Raw genomic sequence first — 21,120 nt, forward strand, 5'->3', positions numbered from 1 at the left:
CGTCTGCTCAAATTTAAAAAATATCAAGCAAGGAACAGACGTAAATGTACGATACTATCTCCAAATATGCTCCTGTTTCTGTTCTTTGGGCCTGTGTTTGTGAAGTTTACTTTGTTTAACTCTGTGGAAACAGCTTATCTGAGCAAGACAGTGAGGGAAGCAGATTCATTAAGCTCTGTACAATCAGTAAATCTTATCACCACTTTCTCATCAAATGAAAGCTTGCAATATCCACAAGATGAGGGAGGGCTCCTAGTCCCAGATCTGTGTATTCCATCACGCCTGCCGCTCAAAATGCTACACGTCATAACAAAAATAAGAGGAGAAAGTGAGTGTGTACTGGAAAGGTATAAACAGACATTCCTCTTTGTTTATGAGGCTTTAATGAATGACTTTGGAATGAACTCCATAACTCTTAATACCACCTTTAAACACAATACCCACATTTTGCCATGAGCTGAATCATGCATATGGATTGTAACTGCAGCAGTATTTGATTAAAAATGTCAATCTGACTGTTCAACAATGCAATTACTTTCAAACTTACGCATCAGATTTGTTGCTGGGAGCATCTCTTGTACACTCTGGTTTCCAAAAAGAGCTAAATTTACATTTTCTGAATAATTCTAGTGTTAGAAATTTTGGCTGCAATGCAGCAAAAAAGTGCCAAATCTGTATTGATATTCATGTCTTAACAGGATAAGATTTATTAGTCTTTTTCACCATCATTAATTTGAAGAGTTCTTCTCTTTGACATGAATTATTCCTCGTATTTTTGTTGTTTTCCACCTGAAGGTTGTACTACACCACATGTCAATTGGTTGAAAAAACAACCTTGAATTCATTTTTTTTATTCATCCCGGACCGTCTATCAGCCATGATGACACCAGCGTCTCCACACAGCATTCCCCGAGTTCACAGCGATGCAGAGGATCCTGCAGTCTGTTCGAGGTTCGCCCCCAAGGACTCGGCGGACAAAAGGCTGCGGATTTGTTCATCTCCACGGCTGCGAGGGACATGGAGATAGAGAAGACGTATCTGCTGTCAACAAGGCTCAGCCTACGCGCCGAGCTTTGGTCAGCCACTGTCTCTTTGGGATAAGTACTGAAGTTCTTCTTCATCAAACTTTTCTTTTTAAGTGTTGTCAGCATCATATGTCAGAAAGACAAATTGACTAGAGGCTTCTCCATACTTCTTCCCTTCCAGTCCTGCGATGGAGCCTGAAGCATAAATAAACTCGCTCTCGTCATCAGGTGAACGCTGCCTCTCTCTCTCTCTCTGGAAGACTTTTCTTTTGTGCTCGTTATGTATTTAACAAAGTTTCTGTTATTGTCCCAATAACCGACCTGTGAATACGATTGTGAACATATTTGCATGATGTATTTTTTTTCCTCTTTTAAGAGACTTCAGATATTTCTTCAATAGAGGAAAAATGAAATGTTAGAAATGTGAGCTGCAGTATTTTTTTCAGAAGCTAGAAAACTCATTCATTACAAGTGACGTGATTATTCAGTGGGTTGTTTCTGTGTCTGTCATTTGATCTTGCAGAAAAAACCATGATTGCAGAATAAAGCAGAAACACAACATTGATGCAGTGTGACTGGGTGTTAAACTCATTTGCAAAATGATAACAGCTTATTTTTCCCACACCTTCGATCTGATAAAATAGTGCTGTAAGCATTAATGCAATAACTGTGATCTAATTAAGGTCCATAATTCAAGCATTACATTCTTTTAATCCCAATGTTTTTTTTTTATTATTATTGGGGTTTTTTGCTCTCATGAGAGAGGCAGGACAGTAGATAGAGCCGGGAAAGTGGTGAGAGAGTGGGGAATGACATGGGGTAAAAGAGTCACCAGCCGGACATGATGCTGGGCTGCCAACGTACATGGGACGCCACCTAACCACAAGGCCATCTGTGCCCCTGCCCCATGCTTTATTGTCCCTTTCAGCATATTCTGGTTAAGCCACTGCAATATCTCTCTGCAGCCACAATGACAAAAATAAGCATACCACTGCACTATAACATCACTTCACTTTTAAATCGTGTAGACAGCTCAGTGGATAAGTCAAAAGTCACCTGTGTCCTGTGCAAACAAACATTTACCTTTATCCCATAGAGGGTTAATTCTTATTCCATTAATTCTTAACGACAGGCATTCACAAGTCAGGATCATGTGACTGCAAACAGCCAATAGCAAACATTGTAGCCAACCTTGATTTTTTTGGCCCAAAATACACTAAATAAACCGGAGCAACTGTACCTTCCTGTAGTCCTGTATGGCCCAGCTTTCCTACAGTGCACCCAGCAGGATCTCCTTTAAGGAGCAACATAAAAAATACCAAAACATCCCTTTCTCAAAATAATCATTTGCCAGTCCTAATTTAAAGTAATTTCTTGAAATACAGCCTCAATCTCTTGTTTTTGATTTTGTTTTTTAAGAGAAAGACTCCCCTTGAACAGGTCTGTTACAAATTGGTAGTTTTGACTGACAGGTATTCTCACTTTGTCAAATTAGTTCCTTTCTCTGTTTTGTCTCTAACAAGTGTTGCTTAGCATGCTAAAAGTTTCACTGCAGCTATTTGCATGATACAATGGGGGCCCAGCGGCAGGACAATGAGAAGTAGCCTGTAGTGATTCTAATGGGCTGGTTTCTTGGCTCTCCCACAGTGCTACAAATTAATTACCCCCCTCTCCAGGAAATCAACACACATACACACACAATGGAGAAAGATTTTCCCAGTCTGGGCAGCACCTTGAATGAAAAATGTCCCACAACAATAACCCACAGCAATATTGTGTTAGCCACAGTGTGAAATTGATGAGCATGTTTCCTTTCATTGAGTGCTACATTACGGTGTCTGGCTGCAGCGAATCATCCATTAGTGATTGTCACCGTTCAATTTGATTGTGCGCCGGCGAACATCCCAGGGCAGTTAGAGAAAGGCCTTGGTGTTAATTCAGACTGAGAGCAGGAGCGAGAATAAGACTCTCGGGGCGTTGATGGCTGCTGGAGTGATGAAGATTGGTGTGTGATATGGAGCTGTTGAAGTGGCAAAACAAAATGCAAAACAGAGGGAACAAGGACATTGTTGCTGCAGATTTGTGTTTGAAGAGCTGTTTCAGCCCATCAGCCGTACAGTCCTATCCTCCATCCTTCCTGTCTGTCTGTCTGTTTAATGTGCTCAGCTTTTATGTCTCTCTGCAGGTGTTAGAAATGGTCAAGCCTGTTTTTTCCTCACAGATTGTCAACCGTCCATCCATGCTGTTCTTGTTTTTGATATCTTAGGACCTATTGATCAGATTTCTTCAAATCTTGCAGAACACAAACTGAGTGGAACTGTTGGATAAATGTTAAAGGTAAAGGTCCACGTTAAAACTCAAGAATTCAGGGGCACAGATGGCTCAAGCCCAAAATAAATCTTATAAAAAAAAAGAATTCAGAAATTAATAAAGCACATTTTGACATGAATATCTCTAATTGCCATTTCCACATAATCCGTCTGCACAGTGTTCCATCTCCACAGCACACTCCACAGCACATGGCAGCCTTTCTAATCAGTCTTGGGAGTGGGTAATTTGCGCGCCTGCTGCCTTCCTTGGATGTGGTCGCCCTTTCTCGGGTTCCCTTTCCAGAATCCAACCCATATAACCCATGGTCACCATTCACAAAAAGAACCAGTGAAAGTTGACGGGGCAAATGTTGAATGAGACGCTGCCAACACAAGGGACAGTGATCATTTAGAGGTTTTCTTGAGTCACCGAAGTGGACAAGAGACAATCCTACATCCAGCTTGGGTCTGATATGTGCCAGCACTTGCTGGCAGGTACCAGTGCATAACTTACATTCTTAAAACCTATTTTTTCATGTAAAAAGTGGGCTGCAGCTTATACACAGGACATTGTATGCACCAGTATAAAGTGCTGAGACACCTGACATCATAACCGATAGTCGGCTGGGACCCTACATGATTTAAATTCACCCGCATTTATTGTGTATTGCATGAACCCGTTTTGGCTTCACTGCCCACAACATGATGGAATATGTAACGACACAGACCACACTGGTGAGGTGATGCCACTTTTTAACAGCTTTTCCCCTCCTTAGATCATAACCCTGCATTTAAAGAAAGCAGGGGGTGCAGGCAGCCTAGTGGTTTAAGGCGTGCCCCATGTACGCAATCGACCCGGGTTGGGAACTGGCCTGTGGCACTTTCCCGCATGCATCTCCCCAGCTCTCTCGACCCTGTTTTCTGATTCTATTAACTGTTCTACCCTGTAAGTCTGGGCTCTTACCCATCTCCAGCATGTGCATTAAAGGGATACTTCAACATTTTGGCAAATTCACCCATTGCCATAATTCCTAAAGTCTTAGTACTCACCACTCTATGAAATAATAACGTATAATTATGTAACATTACGACACATGAAGCAAATACTTGGAACTATTTCTTGAGTGAACCACTGGGCGGAGTGACACAGTGCAGCAGCCATGCCAGGAGTGTAGTTCCGGCTTTGCATTTAACTTTAAAACATCTCTGTCTCGTAATGTTCCAAGATTATTTCATAGCGTGGTGAATGTACAGGTCACAACTTGTCCACGAGAGCGTTTTGGAGTTGTTGGATTGTGTATTTGATGAGTTTGATGAGGGAAAGCAAAAATTCCCTCTATTAACATAGCATTAGCAGTGCAGCTGGTTTAACGGGCCCCCCAGATCTAGAAACAGCTTGCACCGACAACTAAAGGAAACGAACCTATTACTAAGACTATAGGAATTATGGCAATGGGCGAATTTGCCAAAATGTTGAAGCATCCCTTTAAGTACCACTGCACTTTTACTCTGTAGTCTATTTTCCGTGAGGCTTGTTACCAGCTCACATTAAATCTGCACAAAATCAACCCCAAAAGGAAGTTCCACACATAAACGCACAGAGCATCACTCAGTTTCAAAGGGAAACACCAGGTAAAGACTGTTGATTGTGTATTCCATCCCTAAATTAACATGAACAGCAAATCAACTTGGACAATCAAAGTAACATGCTGTTTTTAAGTATTCTATTTATTTCTGTGCAGATTGGTGATCTTGTGATCAAACTGATTTAGGTCCCGTCCACACAAAAACGAATTCAGTGGTATACGCAAAAGTTTTTTTGTCGTATCGATGTTTCATCCACACGGAAACTGCATTTTAGGAGGCCGTAAATGCTACTTTTTGAAACCTGGTCCCAGAGTGAACAAATCTGTAAACGCTTACCGTTTCGTCTCCGTGTGGACAACCAACCGCATCTTTCTTGAAACGATTACATCATACATAGCATAGCCACTTACGCCACAAGTGCGAATCAAATCAAAACAACAATGTCGGATAATGGGGTTATGTTTATGCTGCAGAAGCTATTGAGCTTATTATGGCTTTTACAGCAAAATCTGATGCTCCTTTACCACCACAAAGAACAGCATACACCATAAGGGCAACCAGGAGAAAGTTTGAGGCAGTTTTCTGTCATCTTTTTCTCTCTTTTGGTACATTTCTGTGGCAGCGTTACAGTCACTTACAGGCTTGGTATATGTACTACAATGTTTTCAGTCATTCTCGGTGGTTCCATGCTTATGCGGAAATTTCCTGAAACAATCTCGTATTGTTGAAAAACTTTTTCAAAACAAAACAGAAATATTTAGTTTTTGTTTCCGTGTGGACAAGGCCTCAATCACAAGATGGAACTCGCAGACATGGACACTGTGAAAACTGCAGGTCAGGATAAAATGTTCAGCTTGGTTTCCAGATAACTGTACGCATCATGGATAAAATGTTGTAGGAAGGTCCTGATTTTTCATTTTTTCATTTTTTTTTTCTTTTTGCTGTCCCACCAAAATTTAGCACTCAATTCATGTGCATCCAACTTTTACCATGATCCTCCAGAATCTCTGTAAAACCTCAGCACCTATTCAAGCAGTTTTCAACCTTTTTTCACCTACGTAATGCCTCTGTTTCTACCTGTAAAGGGGGATCACTTTGTCCACCAAGACCCCTCTGATGTTTGTAGGGAATGGTGGAACACTGCAGGAGTATAAACATCACATCTTCATAGGACATTGTGAAATCAGCTCAAAAGCTGGTGCTGAGACAGGACTTAAGCCTCGAGTTAAATGATGACAATGCTGACCCCAAGTTATAAAAAATTAATCATTTAAAAATCACTATTTTGTTATTTTTAAAAGTAGAAAAAAAATGCTAAAGAGACCAAATCCATTTCTACACCAGGATGTAAACAAGTTCATTTCTGCTATAAAACAGGACATTTTAACATTGAACCTAATGGGATTCCTCTGCTGTTGAAGCCTACCCCAAGTGGACACTAGGAATTGTGTTCTTGTTTTTTTTTTTTTTTTTTTTTTTTTTTTTTGGCTGCTTTTCTGCATTGTCTTCATTGTGAGCACCTGAGGTTAAGGATTGATGAAACTCACTCACAGCTTTTCTATCACATCCATGTGATTTCCTAATGTTTAGTTTTTTCTTACCTTATTGAATTCTGTTTCACTGTATTTGTTTACATTTAGTTGGGGCTCGATAATCTCGTCCTTTACATCACCAAACTTACAATGAATTGCAGGTCAATATCAGAGAGTCTGCAGAAGTGTGGACTCACAGAAACTGTGTAGTTTTGCAGTGTTGAGTCTGTGGGCCTCTGTCACAATTGATGATTTGACAATGAGATAGCCCTGAAAACTCACACCTTAAAGTCTGCGAGTGTGTGATGCTTACATACTGCCATTTGAAGGCCGGATATTTATGTCCGTCGTCTGCAACGTGTCACACACAGAAGCAGAATAGTGTGGCGGAGCCGTTATGCCCCCGATCTGCCATTGGAAGTAATAGCAGAGGTGTGATGGGGGAAATGAGATGGCAACATCAGCGTCAGAGCCTGCAGATTATAACAGCACTGTGCAATATGTGAAACATACCAGGACACCAACATTACACAGTTATAACCAATGTGTGAGTAATAAGGAGTGATGATGACGGCAAAACTTTGTCAGAGCGCTGTTACTGCAGTCTGTAAAGGGCTCTTGTATGAGCAGATTGGGATTGGATATTCGATAAGACTGATTAGCTCTTGTTTTTAGAGGTCAAGTTACATTTAGTGAGCTTCTTTCCCATTCCTGAGAATGACTCCCACAATCAGCCCTATTTACTCATCAGTCTTTCAAAGCAAAGACTGCAAGTCCCTTACTGGATGTTTTTTTCTCCCAAGTCATAATTACATAGGATGAATGTAGGGATGCAATGATTATGGGCCTTGATGGCACTTTTGTAGTCTGACAAATTAGCTTAGCTTCATGATTATCCTGATTATGTGGCAGTGATTTCTGAATTCTGATGTATAAAATCACATGAACAATTTACAGGAATCGAAATATCCGTCATTGTTGCCTTTTTTTAATAGAAGTAACACAATGATCAAATGCTCAAGTCCAAAATAAAAACAATAAAAAGTCCATCTCTCCTTTTGAACTGGAGCCTTTGTTCTTAAAAACTGAATTGCTTTTTACTTTTAGGTATTTTCATTGATATAAACATATCTCTCCCTTCTTCCATTCTTTCTCTTTCCACTCCTGTGATCAGCTGATTATGAGCGTTCACTCACTTACATACTAAGTCAGATCAGATTCTGCCATAACCTTGTCTGACCAATCGTCACCGGTCGTTTCATTGTGGATGCCGCAACCCTCCTCCACCCCAGCCACCTCCAATTGTTTCAGATTTGAGCTTTGCAAGAGAGATAGAGATAGATAGATATATACTATAGATAGATAAATAAATACAGTGCTTAACAAATTTATTAGACCACCTGTCATAATGAGGAATTTCAAACTGAATTCACCCAAATTTGAGCCGGCTCACTGGGCTTCTCTGAGAAGTCAGAAATGAATCAAGCATAACACTCAAGCACTAAAACTCATTTTTTCTGTTCAGGAATGCAAGTAAATAACTATAATTTGACATATTAATCAAGAAATAATGATGTGCTTTACTATTTTTTCAGGGTTTTTTTGTAATTTAGTAATTTGAAAATTCATGGATAACAATAATAATGATATTTTTGCATTAAAAATATCATTTGGGTGAAAAAGCTTCTACATATTGGTGAATTAACCATTGCAGAAACATAAAAAATGATTTTGGTAATTACCTATGCTGTTAATTTAGGGCAGCTGTGGCATAAACCTTACTTTGGTTAGTGTTAGGGTGGTCTAATACATTTGTTAAGCACTGGACTTTATTGATCCCGAAGGAAATTCAATTTCAAAGGATAAATGTTCACTGCTTTGTCTCTCTGCTGTAGTAGAGCTAATGTAGCAAGGCATAAGAGGCTATGCTGCTAAAGCACCACTGCTGGTGTCACACTGATTTTGTTCTGTGCAGGTTGCGCCAAAATAACATTTGTCCTCTTATAAGCAATCAAAAACAGAAGCACAAGGTGTTGCAGAGCCTTGAGGATGAACTAACCTTAACACTTGAAACCGCGGTTAATATTGTCACAATATGATCGCCTCTTTCCTAACTAAATCTGAAACTCCTCATGGACTTTAAGGTGTGTTCCCCAAAAACTGTGCTTAGTGTTAGTCCATGTTTAAATCACCAAGTCTGACAGCTCTGATGTGGACTTCTTAATGGCACATTGTGAACTTTTCATGAATTTGTTTATCTGCTAAAGGTAAACAAACATTGGCTCTATTTAAGCAGAACTGAATAATGTTTGGCAAATAAACAACTACATTTAATCATGGCATGCATGGATGTGATAGTAAAAAGTTAAAATGACAGTTGTCAGTTTAATACTTTTGTGGTAATTTATATTGCTTTTGAAGAGTTTTCAGTCAAATGTTTAATTGATATTGAAGCTGAAATACAAACGAGTCTGGCTGGTGTCGTTAAATTCTGGTAGAGTTTAGTCTTTAAGCTTCAGGGTGGAGACTGAGTTTTTTGATGTCCCTTAAAGTGAAATTGACATATGTTATATGAGCTGAATGGACATGGATGTAAACTGCAAACAGCTGTGGAGCGACATTTCTTTTCAGATGCAAAGACGGAAAAGTAGCTGCACTAACATCGAAGGTTCTGCACAAAATCATCTGTTCCTCATCATTCGAATACAGCCTCAGTAATTGTTCCAATTAAATCTGTATCTGGCAACTTGAGTGATCAAGTGATAAAGTGAAATGAAGCTCAGTGTGAATGTCAGATGGAATCTTCACATAGGTGTTATCACACTTGTGCCCATTAAAGCCAGCTTCAGCGCCTCTGTTGGATCATGAAAGTGCTCTGCTGAGACTGATACAGCGACTGCTACGAGGCACCTGAGTATGAGATCACACTTTGGATACAGAGTGTGAACAAAGATCCATGAACCTGGATGTTGTTGGGTTTATACCTTGATAACATTTCTCATTTAAAGACAAACAAACAGGTCTAGTGAAACCATTTATCTGGGGAAAAATATGAGTTTCATATCATTTTCTCTGTAATCTTTTCAAACACAAACTGTAAACTAGCAACATGTAAAATAGGAAAAAACATATTCCATACAAAAATACATTTATTTTGAACAGTTTTAAAATGGCAATTTGTTCACAGTAAGAAATATGAATCAAAACAAGACGGTTTGTATATCATCAACAAAAATGAACAATATCATAGATCATGCACAACTTTTGGCAATTGCACAACTAGACTATTAGACGAGGTGTTATTTATTTGATTAATGTGTCAAGTAAAGTTTAAAACCAGCCATGATAAATATATATACAGTACTCGCTCACCCTAATATAGTCTTTATTCTTTTCTCAGAGATTATTAGGGCATGCCACTGTAAAAAAAAAAAAACAAATTAAATAGCTTATAGTGAGACTTTAGGAAACATACGACTGCTTGTGCAGTGGGTTGACTTTACAGTAAAGTGAGATGAGACTACTGTATAGATTTACATTCCCTCGTATTCTATGTACAAGTTTTCAAAGTTCTCACTTCTAAGGCCAGACCCTTGTGTCCTTATTTCACATTGTTGTGTAACACTGTCTGAGAAACAGTCATTGAAAGCACCATGTTATTATACAGAGTAACTACATGTTTCTTTCTTAAAAGCATTCACAACAGTTGACTTGTATGTATTTATATATATTCATCACTGTTTATTTACAACTCAATGACGTCTAGTTTAAGGGCGGTAAATGTTTACATGAATCAAAAGGGTAACAGGAAAATTTAGATTTTACATAAAATAATAACTGACAAAACATTTATTTCTGTTTCTGCCTTTAAACCAGCTCCTTTGTTTTTCAGTCTGTTCTTTTCCCATTAAAAGTAAAAAAAAAGATCAAATTTAAACATAGACAACATAAACAAGACTATCCATCTGATGATGAACCACTAATCCACTCAGATTCATCCTTGATCCGGCACTCTGTTGCTGAGCGTCTCTTCTTGTGTAACAAGTATGTCAGAAACATTATGAAACCTGCAAAGTAGATGTGCTGTACTTTATGAATAATGTGCTCTTTAAATAGCAGGATAATACAGAGTTTTCAACCAAAGAAGTGGATTTAATCATCAGATTGTGCATTTGCTTTCTGCTGCCATGAATTTAGAAAAACTAACACTGCACCTGAGCACACATAAAGAAAACACCAAAAACCCCTGGGGCACAAAGATGGCGAGAGACCCTGGCTGCAGACATCAAACATCCATAAACACATGGGCTCTTGGGCATTCACAATGTATGTGCATTGCCTACTATGTGTTTTGTAACTGAGGTGTCTTTTCATTTAAACTGAACTCCATGTACTAAGGATGTAATGGTATTGAAATCTAAAATATAATACCTCAGTAACAAATCCATGGTATGGTATATATTGGGGTATCATAAAAACTCCAGAAACAAAAAATGAAGACTCAGAAAATAGTGACCTCAACATTTATTTTAAAACAAGACGCTCACAAGGAAACGTATTTGGCATGACTAGATGAGATGATGCACCTGCACCACACTCCCCGATCAAAGTTAGCACTGTTTAAATGATAAAGCACCTCTTTATGCTCATATTGAACAAGATAACACAGGAGATGTGTCACATGTTGCTGATAGAAATCACAGTTTAATTGCTTTTACTCATCAGTTGCAGTCACCAGTTCTGCGTAAAGATGTCCGAATCTAGGTTTGTCTGCAGCCAAACGGTGTGATGGTTTGTTGAAGCTGCACAATAAAGTTCATGCACTAAAAGTCTTTAAATAAATCAAAAGGCGCAGGTTTAACGCTCCTGTTATTCCTGTTATATCCAAGGTACTTTTTTTAACGATGTGTGCTACCTTTACACATGATGTAGACATGAGTGTCGCGGTTGTTTCAGCCGTCATTCAGGGAGGAAATTTTGTCAACCTCTTGCTTAAGTGAATACTTTAACATTGGCATTTCTTTCATTTAACGCACTGTTAGTTATTCTGAATATTTAATATGGATTGTCACAATTTGTGCAGGATGTGGCTGGGAGCAGACGGCAACTGTCAGAAATCCAGAGGGAGTGGGCGAGAGTGAGATTAAAAAAATAATTCCATAAAAATGTATACTGATTAATCGTGCGTTGATAACATCAGATAACCAGCTAAATTAGCCTTGTGTCTTTGGAACACGTAAAAAAATCTCTGTGCTCTTAATCTGCATAATTTTATTCATAAATCCATATTCTATAGATTAACACCATCTAAGATTGACTAGTAAGTTGACAATCTGTCCTTGGTCTCAACTTCTCCTGTTTCAAAGGCTAGAAGAAAGTTCTGGTGTCATTTAGAAGCATGTCCTTTCTGATTGTCTTTAAATCTACCAGTAAGGCAGTCTTTATCAAATTATTGTCATATGCTATTAATTGTGACTAATTTGATTATTTCTTTAATCAGCTAACATTACAAACAAACAAACAACTTAGGGGTTTTCAGTGAGGCAAAGATTACAGTTAAATAAAGTGTGCTTGGTTCTATGGTTGTCCAAATGCTCATGTCTTTCTGGAAATCTGATGCCTGCACTCAGCTGCCTCTTCAAAGATGAGCTGCAGTACATTTGTCACTTACAAAAATGTTTGTGTAAGCCACAGAAAGTCCAAACAGGTCAGTGGAAACTGGAAATGACACTTACCCTGTGTTATCAATCAATCCATAATTTAAAGTACACAATCAGAATTATTCACATAAACAGAGAAAGACATTTTTAATCTTATTATTTTGAACTGAACCATGAGTTCATAGACTTTTTTCTCTACAAACTTGCAGGATGAAGAACTATAGTATGTTGCTCTGTATTTTAACCAAAGGGATGTTACTCAGTGGATCAGAGCTGATTACAAATTAAATTCAGAACTAACAGATTAAAGATCAGAAAGCTTCAGGAACCACTAAAAACTGATCACACTTTCGCTGCGTTGCCACCAAGTGGAGTGGTTCAGGTTGGTTAGGTATGGTACACGATTATTTGTGTTTCCATTGCCAAAAGTTGGTAAAGGTGCAAAAAATAACTGATATGAAGGGTGGTTCAATTACGGCAAAAATAATTATTCTGTTTTTTTAAACTGATATTGAAATCATTGTTATTAAACATTACTCTGTTACAACATCTGCCTTACAAACATATTCATCATGTCATCGAACCTCAACAGTAAAAAAAAACTGAACAAACAAAACAATTATAGGAAAAGTATTTTTAAATATTAACAACAAATAAACAAAAGACTTATTTCCTGGCCAAAATATAACAGCAAACACTGAAAACTGAAACTCAATTGACTGCCCGGCATGTTTGGCATCATAATGAACTTTTGCCAATATCCAATATGTCGATATTTACAAAATAATTTTAGGAGATACTGATATTGGAACTGATATCTAAATGTAGATCAGTCCTTAACCTTCTGTCTTTAAAGGACATCCTTTAAGTTTGAGGATGACCAAATGATCACATTTCAGTTCTTAAAAGGAACCCTGCATGATCAGACAAGTTCATCTTGTTGGACAGGTTTTTGTATCTCTTGCATGTATATTGAACTTAAAACCTCACTAGATATCTACATTTTGAGTAAATTTGAGTTTATAAACTCACCAGGACGCTGCCATGTTTTGGTCCGCGCTGGCGGTGTGACGTCACTGTTCCGCAGCGCTCCTCACTGTTCCTATGCAGTAACCGCTGTTTCAGACTGGCAGCCAGTGTTAGGGCTGCATCTCAGAGAGGCTGCACGCCTCACACACAGAGAATTTTAAAATTTGAGGTTTCTTCTGTATTTTATTTGCACCATGAATGGTTATCTGTCCGTCTGGACAGGAAAATGATAAATACAGAGCCATATTTACCTTCTTGTAGTAAATATTTATGTCCACATCTGCAGAATGTTTGAAATCCATTTCTTGATGAACCAGATGAAGGCCACCAGCTAAAATGTGTGCGTTTAATAAAGTAGTTCCCCGAACTTCTACTCTTTATGAAGCTTTCTGTTTCCACACGGTTCAGGTAAAGGTAAACACAGTACGAAAGCACTTCTGTCCATTTCTTTGGAGAGACTCCCTTTGTATGTACATAATGCTTTTACTTTGAAAAGCTCCCAGCATGCTTCAACCATACACTGAGTCTAGTCACTTGTAGGGAGTTTTATTGAGGTAACACAGGAGGAATGACAGACCTTTGACAGCAGGGAGACAAAACTAACATGCAGCAAATTCATGTCTGGTATGAAAGCTGTTATGGCAGCAACAGCTGCAAGCAGAAAAACTGTCTGAAGCAGCGGTTGCTGCATAGGAACGGAGAGGAGCGCTCATAGGAAGCGCTGCGGAACTGTGACATCACACCGCCAGCACGGACCAAAACATGGCGGCGTCCTGGTGAGTTTATAAACTCAAATTTACTCAAAATGCAGATATCTAGTGAGATTTTGTTCAATGTACATATGAGAGATACAAAAACCTGTCCTAACTAGTCTGATAATGCAGGGTTCCTTTTGAAAAAAACTTCTAAGTGTAAGAAAGAAATGATGATGAATAAAGAAAAAGACCTTTGCTGATGTAGGTCTGTTGGTCCAGCCTAAAACTTCACTGACCTATTTGTTTATAAGGCCAATATTTACAGCTGATTTCTGGCCAAAATTTCATTTCCAACTACAGCAGAAATGTTCATATCTGCTGATACTGATATCATACCGATAATATTGTACTTCCCTTCTGATTTGTACCATCGTGGTTTATTGGCACCATCCTGTTGGGGTACAAAATGTACCTAATTGACTTTAAAGAGTGGAGATAGACTCACTGCAGATAGTTTGTCCATACAATTGTCACTTCTTGTGTCACAGCAGCAATATTGGATAACACAAAATGGGCCATATCAACAGCATTTCCCTCATTACTTATAAATATGCTTGTAAAGGAAACTGGGTGTACTGTTTGGTAACTGAACTCATCAGCTGTACTGACGTGTTGTTCACAAATGAGCCAGTTTAAGAGCTAGCTCCTTATTGTGGGCGTCAGCAGCCGGCTTCTGTTTGAAAGCTTTTTTCCTTTTGTCCATTTTTGTTGTTTAATTGACATTAAAAAAGTAAGAACAGAATCAAATGGAGAGCCATTTGGGAGCTAAGACATCAACTCTTATTAATGAGCTGAGCCAAATGTACCAGATTTCCAAATACAGCTGCGATTTCCATCACTATGAGAGAGGCTGGATGCACACTGGCTGTGGAAACGCAAAAAAGATCAGGGTTTACTGTACCAAAGTATGCCAAACTATAATGAACCAAACCAGACCACCTGGTGAAAATGCAGCTTTTATGTCTAATTGTCAGTGGGTAAACAGTGTCATATTGTTTTTAAAAGTGTGGCTAATGTTGGCAGTGCTGGCGCCTGCCTCCTTGTAGATTAAAGCAAACAATACTTCTACTGAGAAGAACAAGAAACAAAAATTTACAGGGAATTACAGTTTATTTTTCCAAACTCTCTCTGAACATTCCTAAAATACGTTGGTGGGTATTCAAACTAAAATAGTCAGTGTGGCGCTAGCTATCTAACCTTAACGCTTGTAAGAAAACTGGACACGCATAAATAGTCACCAATTTTTCATTTGGCCGCCCTTAAACTAGAGGCCCGGGGAGTCCAGCCTGGTGGGCTGATCATCATCAAGTATTGTGAAGTAGATACGTCCTCTATCCATGTGAGTTAAAAACATGACTTTGAACAATAGCAGCTATATGTGTGGGATTAAAAAAACAGTGGCAACAAAGCAAACTAATGCAGCACAATTGTAACACAACAATCTGTACTTACTGAGTGACAGAGCGCATGTCTTAGACATTAGTACAGTTTGGAAATTCCCGTGTAACAATCCTCTCCATGTTTCTTCCTATTCCTCCTGAAAACATGCAAAAACACAAACAGGGTTAACAAAAGGGTAGTGAGCTATTCTGCACATCACCAGTTTCCTTTTAGGGTGCAAAACAAGGCTGAGTTAGAATCATTTGTATTTTAAATGATCTACATAGCATTGATTTTACTGGGAAGTTAAAGCTATCTTCAACAAAAAAAAACAAACAACTATAAGTTCATTTTTTTCTTTAAGATGAAATGGGTTGTCGAAGCTTTTATGCTTCAGTCTAAAATAATTCCCAGTTCATTTTGCTTGAAAAGCCCCTGTAGTCTAAGAGGGGTGAAACAGGGTTAGAGGTCAGAGCTGGTGATGGAGGGTTGATAAGATGTGATGGATAAGATAAGTGGGGTCATTTAGATTGTGTAGACTCTGGCTTGCTAAAAGGTGCCACTTTTATCGACTCCATGAGAGTAGTTTAAATTCTGTGATTTCTTTAAAACTATGCAGCATCAACCTAATGCTCTCTCATTAAACTAATAACCTGGCAGTTAGTGGATCAAGGTGAAGGTTGGAAGTTGAATTAAATTTGAAGACGAAGAATCATTCACTTGATTAAAATTGCTCTTATGTGGGGAATATTTCAAATTGTAAACCTTCAGCTTCCTGCTCTGTACACTAAAAGAAAAAGCTGAAATCTAAAATATTTTACATTTCTCCTCATTTTCAATATAGGTTTTTGTGTACCATCATGGCTGTCAGCATTGGCTGAATTTAAAGAGTTGTTTATGTGAAGCAAGGAAATGCCATGGATTTATCCAACATCTAAAAATAAAAGTCACTTTCAGGCCTCTTCTCTAACTTCAAATTATGAGCCAATGATCAGAGTTGTTACTACTTAGAAATACCTTATAATTCAAGGCAGGATTATAGATGTATAAAACAGAGATGAGCGTCTTTTTCAGATTTGTTCAGTAATGTCACAATAGGCAGGTCCAACTATTAAGAAATGAGAAATTGGCGTGACTGTTATCATTATAGAGCATTTTTCATTTAGTTTGTATTTATTTCTTCTTATTTGAAATGTTCAGTTTGTCTTAAAACATTAGTTTTGATATTTCTTTAAGGGGCTGGAATAAAGGATTTCATTTCTAAAGCCTGCTACACATTACCAGATAACTATGCTGATTATCAGCCTGATTCCCCGCTGACTAAAGTCAGCAAAATCCTGATTATCAGATGGTTCTCAAGATTGTCTGAACAGTTTCCTGTGATGTGTGGTGTTAAGAGTAGGGCTGTCAGCATTAATGCATTAATCATGATTAATTAAGCTCCATAATGAGTGTTAATTTTGTAATCCCATGCATTGTTTTCCTTTCAGCACACAATGTTTCCCTGCTGTAATATCAAAGTAGTAACCATGGTGGCTCAGTGTTTCTTTTCACTTTAAAAACTCACAGACAGCTCAGCAGCAAACTCAAACATCATTTGTACCTTGTGATGTCAAACATTTACCTTTTTATGCTCCCTTTTTTCTTTTTTAGTCCATAAAAACCTCCTTTTTGCATGGTTAAGTACATGCCAAAATCTTTAATCTACCCTATTTTCTTTCAAAATAAAAGCAGCTCTGTATCCGTCAGTTACCCTTAATTTAAGAGATAAAACCCCAAATAAAACAAAAAAAAAAATTCAATGAAAATGGTGACAAACGGGGGGATTAATCTTGATGAAATAAAAAAGTTTTGAGATTAACAGAGAATAAGGTTTTTAGTTGTTTAACAGCCCTAGTTAAGAGTTATCAATCCCTCTCCAATCTGTGCTGAAGATGAATGAAGCCATTTTGACTCAAGACCAGTACATTTTAAATATGTTCAGTGTTTACAGAAATCCTGTTTGGGGTAACGTCTAACACAGCCAAACAGGAGTGCTACAAAAAACAGAACAATAGCCAATCAGGGAGCAAACTGACCAAAGAAGGAAGCACAGCAAACACAGCTGTGGCAATGATAGCTATCGCAGAGCAGAAGTGGGTTATGCCATCACAACTACTGCCAAGGTGCATGGAAGATCAGGTACAGAAGGGCACAGGAAGCTCCAGCACTTGTAGTTTAGAGAACAACATGACAGATGCGTTTAGCTTGTAGCCTTCATCAGGGTCACCAACACATTTGCATTGGTCTTACAAAGTTGTTCTCTGAACTACAAGTCTGGAGATTTCTGTTCACAGTGATAGCTAACATGAAACATAAAGTTAGATGTGCGTCAGAAGTAGAGAACCACAAGGATGTTTGTACAACATGGACTGTAAAACATGCCGCAGTCAAATTGAGAAAGGTTGGAGCTGGACTGAAATGATCTACCTGGAGAAGCTTGTTTAAATATATGATGGCTGTTGTTGCAACAAGCAGGTTACAGCATCCACTGTATTTCAGGAATGAGCCATCCCCTGCTGTTCAATTGAAGACCTGTACATTTGTGTGGAGTGTCCTAGTCTATGTTTTTTAAAGACCCATCATGCAACTCATAGTGAATCTTTAGCAGGAAAAGTTTAAATAGGCGATTATGTTATCTACTGCTCTGACACCTATCCCTGGGCAGAGGCTTTAATCATTGAAAAATATCAATGTGAAAAAATCAGTCTTCTTTTTGATAGTTTAGTTTATTTTGTAGCTGACACAGACCACCAGTAAAACTGTGAATTAATAAATCAACAGTATACAGCAGATGCCATCAACTATTTTTGTACAAAGGAAGGGCCAGCTTTTTTCTTGACAGACACTATGGGGGTGGAACTTTCTAAGAAATAAAAATAAATATTTTGGTCTAATTAACATATTGTTGTTAATACTTTGCATTTCTTCCAGTTTGTATGTAACTGTCTAATCTTTTGCAGCCACTATCAAGAAGGGGAAAACAGAGATATTGAGCTACATGCAGTATTTCTGGTGCTCTCATGTTGTCCGCTGAATTTGGTGTGAATACGCTGAGTCATGATTGGTGGAAAAACATATGCAGGAAACTGGTCTTTTGTTGAACTCTCAAAGAGCCAGAAGTGGAAAGTTGGTGCAAAAAAATGATTTAATCAATCAGATTTAATCAAGAATGGATTGGTAAGTGTGTGTTTATCATGGCTTCTTATAAAAATGCATGCATCTGTTCAGTTTGTAGAGTTAAAGTTTTTTATTTTTATTTACACTTAAAGAAAAGTCATTCCTGACCAAACTGTTTCAGTCTCAGTTGTTTTTGGGATCGTTGTAATGGCTGTAGGGATTTAGAAGGAAGTTGCCCTAAATACCAAAACATTTTTTTTCCTCCTCACATTTTTGAATTTAATGATGTGTTTGAAGTGGATGGGAAGCTGTGTGTGTGTGTGGGGGGGGGGGCTTATGTGGCCTTGGGGATACCAGCTGATGATCACTGGTAAAGAAGAAGTAGATTTTGGCTGTGCTATATTGATTTTTTAAATTTTTTATTTTTTTGCCAGAAGCGACTACATTTAGCCAGAGGGTGAAACCAAAGAATTTGATAAAAAGACTTGAATTAGCTGAGGAGGGGTTTTTCAGACAATGAGCAGTAAATGGCCATACACCTTTAATTGTATCATGTACAACTCTAGCCTAGAAAAAACTTAGCTGAAAGCTGTATGAAAAAAAAAATCAAGTAACTTGCAGGAACAGAGGAAGTATCTACTCTAACCTTTTAATACTAGGCTGTCAACATATTTTTCTGCTTTCAGGGCAGGTTGATATGGGGGTCTAAGATTTAATTGATTTTGCTGCCAGCTTTAAGTGGCCATTTAAAGAAAGGCATTTTTCTGTTCCTCGGAGGCTTCATTTCTAAGCACCAGAGATTGATGCTTGAGTTGAATGTAAGGACGTTAAAGGAATAAACATAGGTGAGGATGAAGGTAAAGCCTTGTCTCTGATTTGCTTATTTTGTGGAAGTCTAATTAAAGCAATCTTGCGATAATCATGTGATTACTTGAGAGCCGCTCCTAAATATTTGAGTCCTTCATATCACTGTAAACAGAAGCAAAGAGCCTACTAATGTTCTTATTCTTCACACTCAGTTTAGCCATCTTTTACCCCAAATGGGCCCTCTAGAGAATCTTAAGTGTTCGTCTTTGAGGTTTGACAAGTGCATATGGAGTCCTCGGAGTGCTTATCTCACATCAAACCAAGGTCCATTTGGAAAAGTTTGCTTCTTCCTCAAAGTGAGCTTGGTGGGGGTGGGGGTGGGGGGGTCTGGTATGAGACTGACTAATGTCTGTAAGAGAATTACAGCTATGAAAACAGCACCCTTACAAAATGTTCACTCTGTGTCCCTCACAATGACAAATACTGACTTGCAGAATATTAGCTTGCTTACAGTGCCTATAAAAAGTATTCACCCCTTTGGATGTTTTACCCTTTTGTTGAATAAAAATAACACCAAAAAAACCTCTTTCATGCCAAAGTGAAAACAGATTTCTACAGGGATGTTCAGTGCTTTCTTGATACTTGATTATTCTTGTATCCATCACCTGACTTGTACATTTCAATAACACTTTCTCTGAGTTGCTTGGAGTGTTCTTTTGTCTTCATGGTTTAACGGTAGCCAGGAATATTGATTAACCATTGACTAGACCTTGGAGACACAGGTGTCTTTATACTACAATCACTTGAGACACATTCACTGCACTCAGGTGGTCCCCATTTCATTAATTCTGAAACTACTCCACCAAATGGTTGGACATCTGTTGAATTAGGTCAGTTACTTTAAAGTGGGGTGAATATTTATGCAGTCACTTATTTACACTACATATTTTAATTCCAAATTAATTCCAAAAAGCCAAATTATGTTGACCATGATCATTTTATAAAATCAGTGAAAGGGTAAAACATCCAAGGGGATGAATATTTTTATAGCCACTGTAATTATTATATTAAATGATGTGCAAATACCAACTAAAAGAGCATGTACAAATGTGACCTGCCATGTAAAACATTCACAGTAAATGTGTACTTGAATTGACTTAATTTACACTTAATTTTGAAATCAGTCTGTCTAGGATAGGGCTATCACAATATCAGAATTTCATCTCATGATTATCATGGCCAAAAGAAGTCCCATTAATGATATTATCACATTAAAAACTGGTTAAAGAACACTAACAGTCAAACTGATCTACTTTAGTGTTTGTCAATTTTTTTGGAAAATGCTCCAGACACAAGCAATGGAGAGGTGGAGAGAGAGTCTGTAACCTTAATTACACAGCAGGAGTGCCCAAGAAAGTGCTGTCTTTCACTATAAATGACCAAACTGTGAAACTGTCTCCTTTCAACTGGGCCACAGTAGTAGCCGTACACTGTGGACTAGCAGGTTATTGAGTCGTCTTTTCCTGCAACTGCTTTTTCTTTTACTTCCTTGTGTTGTTTTTTGAGTGAAAAGAGGGTAAAGAACTCCTTAGTTACCTATTAGTTACCTGGTATAACTGTATGGCTATAGCTTATTTTTAACCCTATCAAACATTTATTTTTTAAAAAAGATGGCAATTGTCAATACCAGTATATTTAAACAGCCCAAGTCTAAATCTGCTTGGAATGTTCTTTAATGTTTCAATCTTTATGAATTCTGCCTGTGGTTTTCATTTCAGAGCCCCATCTGCTCTATTCAAAGTATCATTGGCTATCAGACTTGTTCCTGAAGCTTCTAAAGCCATTAGACTAGAATGAGATCACATAAAATCACTGTA

The 21,120-nt window shown here is 38.1% G+C and overlaps 1 protein-coding gene across 1 annotated transcript in view; it reads right to left on the minus strand.

The window, feature by feature from the left end:
* Positions 1 to 14,595: 14,595 nt before the first annotated feature.
* The window catches only part of sorcs3b (sortilin related VPS10 domain containing receptor 3b), a 79,593-nt gene continuing 73,068 nt past the window's right edge, over positions 14,596 to 21,120 (minus strand). Inside the window, exon 27 of the mRNA XM_041789604.1 lies at positions 14,596 to 15,434. Coding sequence (XP_041645538.1) covers positions 15,370 to 15,434 — 65 coding nt within the window. The 3' untranslated portion in view covers positions 14,596 to 15,369. The remainder of the gene's footprint in view (positions 15,435 to 21,120) is intronic.

Source organism: Cheilinus undulatus, linkage group 6 (assembly GCF_018320785.1).
Source record: "Cheilinus undulatus linkage group 6, ASM1832078v1, whole genome shotgun sequence".
NCBI classification, from domain to species: Eukaryota; Metazoa; Chordata; class Actinopteri; order Labriformes; family Labridae; genus Cheilinus; species Cheilinus undulatus.